Genomic DNA, 11,105 nt, shown 5'->3' on the forward strand with positions numbered 1-11,105 from the left:
GCTGTAAACACAAACAAACAAAGAAAAATGAAAAAAAAGCCCACTTATTTTGGAACTTCACCCTGACATGTTACATGTATTTGATTGCCATCAGTGGTCAATTTTTCTTTTAAATGTTTTTTGTTTGTTTGCTTGCTTTTAGTTTTATGTGCATAGGTGTTTTGTGTCTCTATATGTCTGGTATTAGGTGAATGCTTGGTGCCTACAGAAGTTAAAAGTGGCCACCAGATCCCCTTGAACTGGAGAAACAGATGGTTATTAGCTGCAATGTGAATGCTGGGAATAGAACCCATGTCGTCTGGAAGAACAAGAAACTAGGGTTCTTAATGTTTGAGTCATTTCTCCCTCTATCAGTGGTAGGCTTTGCTGCAGCTTTTTATGTTTCTAGAGGTTATCACTTAAGGAAAATCCAACAATCATAGAAGCGTTCCATCACATCGTTTAACAGGTAACTGTAATTCATCTATAAGAATAAAGCTGTTAATATTTGATATGGGCACCTGGTTCTAAGGCACAGTGCAAAATGGAATTATTTAGTACTTGGCAGTAGCAAGGAAATAGCACAGCCACTTAGAGTGAGAGTTACCTTCAAAAGTGACCGGGTCAAATGCTGGCTTCAGTTCTAGGGTTGCCCTCTTGGCAAGACGTGCCATTTTTAGGCTACTATATAAAATGGGGATGGACTGTGCACATCTCCAAGTGTTGTGTGATGTTTTGATCATGTTCTGACAAATAAGACTTGTTTGGATTCAGAAGGCAGAGCTAATCACTAGCTGACCAAAATTAACCCAGTGGTTTTGGAGGACTGAGGCGAGATAGGACAGGAAGTAGTAAGGCAGGAGTGGGGGTGGTGGGATGGAATCTTGGCCCCTTTGGAGGAAGGAATGGAGCAAGTAGGAGAGGACTGAATTTTTATCAACAAGTAATAGTTAGACTAACGCTTCACCCAAGGTCACTGTGGAATGAGATAAGAATTATAATAATGAGGAATAAGCACAGGGAATGAGATGGTTTTCTTTGTGTGGGAACCCACTGCATGCTGGCCATCACTAGGTCTGATGCTTGCTCTATCCATGTCGATGCATGAGATACATAATTCAAGAAGTTTCAGTGAACGTTCATGTTTGTATGCTCGCTGCAGTTATTTCAAGATGTGCTTTCTCATCAAGAGTATTTAAGCAATACAGTGTGTGTGTGTGTGTGTGTGTGTGTGTGTGTGTGTGTGTGTACACAACACACCTGTGGAGGTCAAAGGATCTCCACAAATTCTCTCCTTCCACTCTATGTGCTCTGGGGATCAAACTCAGTTCCTCAGGTGTGGCGGCAGGTACCCTTATCTGTTAAATCTTTTCACCTGCCCAAATAGAGGCCAGGCTGCCTCACAGGTGTAAGTCAAAGGCAAAAAAGAAAGGAGACTGTTATTTCATTTCCGCCTCCTTAAAGAAATGAGGGGATCATGGTGTCCTATTTGTGCAGACACATGTAGAAGACACTAAGGGTTTGAGTTCTTTCTGAGCAGCCGTGGAAATGATAATGGCAGGTAAGTCAGACAGACAAAAGTGTGACTGCTTGGAGCTCAGCATTGTATTTGCCAAATTCAATTTATACCAAATTCTATCCTGAGTACCGGTTTCTGACTGATGGCACAGGTCAACAATGGATGTCTTCCTCATTTCCCTCCACTTTATTGAGGCAGAATCTCTCACTAAACCCGGAAATCACTGATTGGCTAGACTGTGTGGCTGGTGTTCCCAGCAGTAGGATTACCAACACTTCTTGCCCTACCTGGTTTTGTATGTGGGGGCGAGGGATGTGAACTCAAATCTTGATGCTTTTAGAACATTTTCCATTATGCACGGAGCCACCCCCTCATCCCTGGAGCACTTAGCTATCAGGAAGGCTTACAAGAGTTAGATCATACTTGAAAAACTAAAGACTAACGTGAACAAATTCATCTTTCCAGTAGATTTCAAGACTCGTTTGTAGTAGCCTCACCCTGCTGGTTCACTTCACTTCTCCAAATGAAGTTTTTAGTGGTCTGAGTGTGCCAGCTTTGGGATATTCAGGGAAAGAACATTTGAATATTATCTTTTTCAAATGTAGGCACAAGACTGCATTTCATATTTTAAACAGAAATTGCCAAAAATGAACTACTAAAATTTATAGGCAGCCAGAACAGCCCAGTACCTGCCTGCCACGTCCGGAGCCCTTGGGTTCACCCTTAGCACCTCAGAACAGCTCAGGGTTAGAGTACTCACCTGCCACGCCCAGAGCTCTGGGGTCCACCCTTAGCACCACAAAAAATAAAATGGAATTTACAAGATTTCAAAATCATTGTTTTAACACAGAATTCTGTTTATTAAACCAAACAAAAACAGAGAAAATTATACCAGCCCTCATTTTTTAAAATTTTCATTAAATAAGCAAACTCTAAATTCACACCTTTAAAAGATGTTTGTGCATCTATGTATTTCCAAAATACTCATATTTCAATAAGATTTTCACATTATATTCACCAACAGTATCACAAAATTTCTTTTTTTGTTGTTTTTTTTGTTTTGTTTACGTAACTGTAAGGAACAATAATTCTAGAAACACTAGAAGAAAAAAAGCATAGCAATGTCCACAGTTACAAGAAAAAGTGCACATTACCCGGTCACAATCACAGTCAGTACTTGGAAAACTATATGTAACAAGTAGGAAAGGAACACCACTGATGCCTTCAACCCATTGTCAAAAACCAAAGGACACAGATTTTACATAAAATAAGGCAAATTCAAGAATGCACAAGGAATTCATAATTCAACCAAAGCTAAACAACAGAAAGGAAAATAGTACAAGCATGAACTAAAAGTACTTCTCCTTAAATATTTCAAAAATAGGCTTGCTTCAGTGCACAGAAACCACCACTCAGTGTGTGTCTAACACTAGAAACGGAGAAAAAAGGGCAGAGCTTGGGGGGCCAGGGAATGGGGTTGGGGGCAGTTCATTGTAAGGTACAGCTCTGTCTGCTGAGGCTTCTCAATTTTAGCACAACCCACCCGCCCTAAATTATACAAATCGTATCAGGAGATATAACAGCCTTTTCTGGAAACTATTTCCAAAAGAAATGAAAAGTAAACACGAGAGTGCAAAGTTTAGGATTGTCACCTGCAACCTCATAACATTCAGTCATCTTCATCCAGTCGCTGCTCTGGAGGGTGACTTGTGAGAGCAGCGCTACCAGGGCGAGCAGCGCCCCCAGGGGCGAGCATCTCTAAGGAAAGCGCGATGTGCCGGCTTTCGCTTTGTTTTATAACGCTTAGAAAATTCTGGGATGAAAACTGCCGTGGTGAGCTGCCATGTCGCGTGGGTGTTTGGAGACTGGCGTTAAGTACAGAATGTAGGCATCTCTTGGAAGTAGTTCCTGACGGGACGGCTTACAGAACGTAGGCAAAGGTTTTTTTTTTTTTTTTTTTTTTTTTTTTTTTCCAGCATTGAGTGTTGTTTTCTTTTTATATATATCTAGAAAGAATTTGGAAAGAGTAGAAGGCAAAAGGGATGTTGGAAGGGTACTTACAGTAGTTTCTCAAAAAACAGTTTTCTTTTAGGACCTATGAAAAAGTTACCAAAGTAAAAATGACCATTTTTGAATGAAAAACAAGTATTCTTTTTATAAAAATTACATTTTTCTTTTAAAATACAAGATCCTTTTCATTGCTGTCATATCCTGTAGCAACAAGAAATTTGGCTTTTTTTCCCCCAGATACTTCAGCTTCCGGTCCAATAAGTCAGTAGAAAACTCCACTAATATCTCAGCTGGATCTTGAACTATTATTTTTTATATATACCACAAGCTTCTTCGTTTTTATCCTTGAATTAAGAATATGCAGCCTTTTTTAAAAAATTGCTTATGATATTTATGTTGACACACTAAAACAGAAAGCAAGTGGCTGGGCACATTTAAGCATCTCGAGTACTTCAAGGTCCGAGTTCCTCTGAAGCTTCTTAACACACCAGTGTACGGGCCAAGGACTACGAGGCAGGATGGAAGTGTTTCTCTTCAGAGATTGTGCTGCAAGACCAGGAGCATCTCTGCTGGGAAATCAAGTGTCATTAGTGGGAACTGCAAACTTAGAACTCGGTGGGTATGGACCTCGTTTGCTTCAGTTCTGTTGTAAAATGAGATTTTCCAGTTCATCCGCAGAGCGCAATAAAAATGCAGCCGATTCTCGGTACCCTGCGACAAGCTGTCTCACAGCGTTGATTTCTGTTGGACTCAGCTGAGGTCTGGAGTTTGAACTGCTGGACGATCCTGAGCCAGCCGCCAGCTGCCGCTTCATGCTGAGATCCGTGGGTCCTAGACAAAAAGAATCACAAAGTAAGACAGGAATCGTGTTTATTCCAACATCTCACATATGAGCACCCATCAAATTACGATAGAATTTATTCATGAATGCTGTCATGAGAAACTCATGGTCTCTATAATCAAATGCATCTGCTCCCTGCAAGACTAAAGAGTAGTATGATGCAATGTGGGTGTCTGAGGATTTTTTTTTCAGGTATCTTGGGCAGCATCCAGCTATCACTTCTTGTTATAGCTGAGACTCCAGCCCTTTGAACACGAGCTCTTGGCAGGATTCAATTTTCAGTCTGTCTCCCGCATGTTGCAGGCGCTTCAGTGTACCAGCACTGCAATGATGAATTGCAAATATTTTTATTTGCTGCATTTATTAACAATGATAACTCCCATCAGTTCATATTTTTAATGACTTCCAGGATAATTTTAAACTTATTTTTTTATACATTAGAATTCATTCTTTGAGAATCTCATACGTTTATAAGATATATTTTCATCTTGTCCAGTTACCACTTCTGCCCGTTCAACTCCATCCACATCTCCTTCAAACACTTCTTCCCAACCTTATTTCCTCTTTTTAGAAAGCCCTCCTAGTACAATTAGTGCTGCCTGCCGGGAGGAGCTTGGGTGTTAGACCATCCCCTGAAGCATGGACCACCCACGCAGTCCCTGTACCCCAAGTTACCAGGAGAGTCTCAGTAACCGGCAAGGCTATATGAGTCCTTTCCTTATCGATGCTGACGTTTTGACTAACTTGCTATTGGCAGGTCTTGTTTAAATAATTTTCCACTTGGCACAATCAAGAATGATCTGTGAAGAGGGTTCTCAGTGAGGGATTGTCTAGGTTAGGATGGCCTGTGGGTGGGTATATATGTGGAGTTTGATTGCTTTAATGGCATTTTCAATCAATTTAATTTGGACCTATCCAAAGTGGGTGTCAGCACTTCGTGGAACAAGCCCTGGACTGTGTAAGAGTGGAAAAAGAGAGAGGAGTGTAGTCACACATGTGGTTGACTCCTTCACCCAGCCTGGCTCCTTGACTGTGGACATGACTATATGCTTCAAATCCCTACTGCCTTGAGCTTCCAGCCGTGATGAACAGTAATTAGAAACTGTGATTCCAAGTAAACCCCTTCTCCTCTAAGGGACCCTGACGGCATTTTACCTCAGCAGCTTGCTAAGAAACTGTACAACCTCTTAAGAAATGTAGTCACTGAGGGCTGAGGGACTTCAGTTCAGTGTGTAGAGTGGACAAGCTCAAGCTGCATATTAAGGACTTGGTTTAACCTTTTCATTCTTTCTTTTTAAAGGAGTTGGTCTAGATGTTTCTTTCTCACATCAAGGTAATGTTATCTACGAGGTGGATTAGTTTTATAATAGGTTAGAATAAACTTTTCCTTGAAATGGAGTGAGAAAGTAGTTCTTACAACAACCTGCAGAGGAACTAGATGTTTTATGTTACTAAACTGTGTCTCTATTTTCACAAAATGCAGTCAGATGTTTCTAGTATTCCCTTATACCTTTAAACCAAGTCTGGCAGTTCTGGTTTTGTGCAAAATTTAGTAACTTATTCTAAAATAGAATACAAAGTTATTTAAAATCTTGAGTTCAGAAATTAGCATTATGAAGACACTTCATATGAAAATTTCATGTCTGCCTTTATAATTCAGCAAGTATTTATTAAAATTCATAAAGTTTGGAGAGAATGTTTAAATTTAGTAGTAATTGAATAAAGTATTGCTAAGCGTATCACAACATGACTCTGCAACATGAAAGTATTTTAACAGACCCTAAACATGCAGAAGTGTTTAAAAAGGTGGGCATTTCTTTTGTGAGTTAAGACAAGTATTACAATTTTCTTGCAAGTGCTTCTTGAGGCATAAGGGAGACAGGTCAAGACCCAGTCTCTCTTCCATGGATCCTCGAAGGACGTAGAGCTCTCCTGAGAGGGAAACAGCTTCCCTTGAAATTTAATTAGAGCAGACAGTAAGATCTTTCCAAAGAACTCTTGACATCCACGAGAAACACACTTCTACTTCGGTCATGGCCTTTCCAAGCTTTGATTTTTCAGGAAGGATTTATCTTCCATTTGGTCTGCTATTTACAAAATCATGTTATCGACATGACAAATGGAGAGAGTGTGGCTTGTCACATTTGTGGAAAGGAGTCCCCGAACCTGTGCTCAAACAAACAGTTAACAGTATCTCTGCAAAGTTCTCTGTGCATTCCCCTTTATTGATAGGCTTCTTTTTCTTTTTATATTTATTTTTTTTACTCATTTTATATATGAACCATAGTTCCTCCTCCCTCCCCTCCTCCTCAGACCTCCTCCCATCCCACTCCTGTCTACTCTTCAGAAATGGTAAAACCTCCTATGGGGAGTCAACAAAGTCTGGCACATCAAGTTGAGGGAACCAAGCTCCCCCTGCCCCCCCATCAAGGCTGAGCAAGGTGTCCCATCATATGGAATGGGCTTTAAAAAGCCAGCTCATGTGCTAGGTACAGATCCTGGTCCCCCTGTCAGGGACCCCACAAACAGACCAGGCTACAATACTGTCTCCCACAACCTGGTTCAGTCCCAAGTAGTATCCCCTGTTGAGAGTCCATGATCTCCCACAAGTTGGAGTCAACTGTCTCTGTGGATTTCCCTGTCACATGATATTGGCTCATACAATCCCTCCTCCATCTCTTTGACTGAACTCCCGTAGCTTGGCCTGGTGCTTGGATGAAGTTCTCTGTATCTGCTTCCATCAGTTACTGGATAAAAGTTCTATGATGACAGGTAGGGTAGTCACCAATCTTATTACAGGGGAAGGTCAGTCAGTTCAGGCCCCCTCTCCACTATTGCTAGGGGTCTTAGTTGGGGTCATCCTTGTGGATTCCTGAGAATTTCCCAGCATCATGCTTCTCCATAGCTCTGTAATGACTCCCTCTATCAAGATATCTTGTTCATATCTTTCCCATCCCATTCCTCCTATAACTTTACCATCCCATTCCCTCATGTTCTCATCCCTCACCCCTTCCCCTTTACCACTTCCCAACCCACCTGGCCCCCAATTTGCCCAGAAGATCTCATCTATTTCCCCTTCCCAGGTTGATCCATGTGTGTTGGGGGCTGCTGTCTGGAAAACTACGTGACTACTTCCCATACAAAATATGGCTTGAGAGCCTGGCTGCCATACCATATAGAAATATGGGCCTACCCATGTATCCCTCATAGGGTCCTCTTTGTTACCTAGCTCTTCTGGAGCTGTGGATTGTGGTCTAAATGACCATTAACTTCTGATCCTCCTGCCTCCACCTCCTAAGTGCTAGGATTACAAGCATGAACCACGAGGTCCCATTTGCCTTAAAATTCTAAACATCTTAACTTAGTGAAGACTTAATTTCTTCCATATTTATTAACACACACAATTGAGATAACTTTGTAGTCTTTGCAACCTCATCAGCAACCCATCTCCAAACTATAAGAAGCCTTTCTGCTAAGTGTTTGTTATTCAAATCTTTAATTTCATAGGGATAAGAAGAAAAAAAAACATGTAATAGATATTTATTTAGTGACCACTCACACAGCCCTTATCCAATGTCGTTATCAATCTTTCATTTTGTCTCAAAGATTCAAAGTTATATTGAACTGATTCACCTTAACTTAAAACACAACTATTGCATAATTAAAATGTAAGTCCACTATAAATAATAGTTGAAATATGAAGATGTAGAAATTAATGAAGTCTAGGAAGTTACATTTGAAGACAAAATCACTGAGAACATAATTATCAGATAAGCCATGCCAGCGAAGAGGAAAGACAGTGACCAAGAAGACACTTAAACAGAAAATGCTCTCAGTAACACAGCTAAAGCAAATACAAAACTCCCAAAGGCCATGTTTATATAAGTATCCTGTGTTGATCAAAATGATGTGGACTTGGTTTTTTTTTATGATAATTCTGAAACGTTGAATCAAAAGTTAAAGATATGTCATGTTAACCTAGACCAAAATTAGAGCCATGATTCATTTTTAAGGCATGAGGTATATTTAAGTTATAAATAAATGACCATTTATTATTTTTAAAGTTTGAATGAAAGTATACAATCATAATTATTCATTTTTATTTCTAAAATTAATCTATCAGTTGACTGTTTATGGTACATTTTTGTTTCTTGTTTTAAGATGCTTCATTTTGTTATAGTGTTTTAGTTTCTTTTTAACTCAGATATGTTGCTTTTAAGGACACTTTTTAAAAATGTTTTTTAACAATGAGAACTACATTTTTGAAGACTGCGGTAACTCTTTTAAAGTGTTAAAAATTATAGTGAGATGGTTGGAGAGATTGTTCTTGCAGAGGACCTAGATTCAATTCCCAGCACCCATATAGTATTTCCGACCTTTTGTAACTCCAGTTACAGATGATCCAATGCCTTCTTCTGGCTCAGAGAAATCAGGCCTGCATGTGGTGCACATACATGCCTGTAGGCTAAACACCCATACATAAATAAAGTTAATCTAATATATATTCATATATGCATGGCTGGGATATGACTTGGTCAGTAAAATGTTTTCCATATGAGCATTAGGACTTGACTTCAGATTCTTAACACACACCACAAAAAGCTGAGAGAGTGGACACCTGAAATCCCAATGCTAAGGAGATATAAACAGGGGCTTACTGGTCAACCAGCCTCACCTACTTAGTGAGGTCCAAGCCAGTGAGACTCTGTCCCAATGGAAAGGTGGATGCATTTGAGGAACAGCACTTGTACTGGATGGTTTTATGTCAGCTTGACACAAGCTAGAATCATCAGAGAGGAGGTGATCTCAATTGAGAAAATACCTCCATAAGATCCAGTTGTAAAACATTTTCTTGACTGGTGATCAGTGAGGTAAGACCCAGCCCATTGTGGGTGGTGCCACCCCTGGGCTGGTGGTCCTGGCTTGGTAAGAAAGCAGGCTGAGCAGGCCATGGTGAGCAAACCAGTAAGCAGCACCCCTCCATGGCTTCTGTATTAGTTCTTGGCTCCAGGCTCTTGTCTTGCTCGAGTTCCTGTCCTGACTTGCTTTGATGATGCGTGATATGGAAACATAAGCTGAACAAACCCCTTTCTCCCTGAACTGCTTTGGTCAAAGTGTTTCATCCCAGCAATTTGAACCCTCACTAAGGCAACACCAGAGCTGGTCTTCTGTCACACACACACACACCATTCTCACACATTCCATACAAGCATACCTCCATAACACTACACAGATTCTACTTCTGATATAATTTCACAGAATAAAGATGGTTTAATCGGCGAGAATTAAGTTTAAAGATGGCAGATTCTCACACATTCCATACAAGCATACCTCCATAACACTACACAGATTCTACTTCTGATATAATTTCACAGAATAAAGATGGTTTAATCGGCGAGAATTAAGTTTAAGGATGGCAGAGTTTCAGTGATAATTGGAAGAGTAGGATGTTTCCCAGCATGCTCTTACTATTATCTTAATAAATAGGTGTATGTTATCTGTTGCAATACGCTTTAAAAGTCTGTCCAAATAGCCCTCTGTGCCTCTCGTATCTTACTTAACTGATCCCACTTCAGACTGTACTGAGTTAATTCTTTCTCAGCTTTGAAATTGATCTTGGCAATAGCTAATCCATGTGTTATGGACACCAATTCTTTAGTTCCTCATTTCCCTGAATACACATGGGATAAACAACAGTAACATAGCAGAAACATCCTAAGGCCTCAAAAGGCAAGGGAAGCTATTTTCAGCCAGTGACTAGGGAGTTTTAAGCGACCACTGAAATTGTCAGGATCACATGTTCCACATCCCATTAGAGTAATTCATTCCATATCTCAGTAGTTTTCATGGTTTCTTTGTTCTGGACATTCACTATTGCAGTCAAACACAACCATCCAGGGGAAGTGAAGGGGCTTTGTTGGCTAGCAAGCTGTTTGGATGCTAACTTTGTCTTCAAACTAAGTTTCATTTCTCTTTTGAGTGTAGCAGATGTTCAAGATGTTCAGATGTAGAAGTATTCACTGATGATAATTTAGTACCTTTCTATCAAAAGGTAAAATAAATTAACCAAAAAAATCAATATTCTAGCTACATTGAGTAACATATAAAGCATCTGCTGTGGTGTTGGCTTAACTCAGACACCTCATAAATGACCCTTCCTTCACCCGATAACTGAATATTTATCAATTGTAAACAGTATCTGAATTACCAAACTAAATAAACTAAACCAGATTCAACAGCCAATACGTTTCATCTATATTCACGAGTCTTGGAGCAACAGAATTTGCCTGTTGGGGGTATCCTTCCTGATGGGATCACTTTGACATCATAAAAATCTTGATACTTTCCATTCCCCCATCCCCCATGTTGTATTTGCTCACTTAAAACTTAGCTTATCCAGTCCTATTGTTCTTGATAAAATTATTTGTAAAACCACTGGGGTCTGATCCCTTGAGTAGGAAATTTTGCATTTGCAATACCAATTGTACTTGGTATATTCAGATTCATCTTGGAATCCTATTTCTCTTAAAGTTAATCTTTGCAAGAGAGGCTCTTTCACTGAATGGCAGAGAAACACTCTTATAGCCTTTCATTGCTCTTTTATTATTTCTCTGTGCTCTTCTTCTTTCTTGGTTTGTCTTCACAGGTAACTTCAAAGCCTTTCAAATGTTCAGCTTTTGGGATTGTTGGTCTTTTTATTTCTTCTTTCTTTCTTTCTTTCTTTCTTTCTTTCTTTCTTTCTTTCTTTCTTTCTTT

At 39.8% G+C, this 11,105-nt stretch overlaps 1 protein-coding gene across 5 annotated transcripts in view; it reads right to left on the reverse strand.

The window, feature by feature from the left end:
• Positions 1-2,344: 2,344 nt before the first annotated feature.
• Nol4 (nucleolar protein 4) overlaps positions 2,345-11,105 on the reverse strand; it is a 363,650-nt gene continuing 354,889 nt past the window's right edge. For all 5 annotated transcript variants that reach the window (XM_026783520.1, XM_026783518.1, XM_026783519.1 and 2 more), the window contains one exon: positions 2,345-4,339. In XM_026783520.1, coding sequence (XP_026639321.1) covers positions 4,146-4,339 — 194 coding nt within the window. In that variant the 3' untranslated portion in view covers positions 2,345-4,145. The remainder of the gene's footprint in view (positions 4,340-11,105) is intronic.

The sequence above is a fragment of the Microtus ochrogaster genome, chromosome 18 (assembly GCF_000317375.1).
Source record: "Microtus ochrogaster isolate Prairie Vole_2 chromosome 18, MicOch1.0, whole genome shotgun sequence".
NCBI classification, from domain to species: domain Eukaryota; kingdom Metazoa; phylum Chordata; class Mammalia; order Rodentia; family Cricetidae; genus Microtus; species Microtus ochrogaster.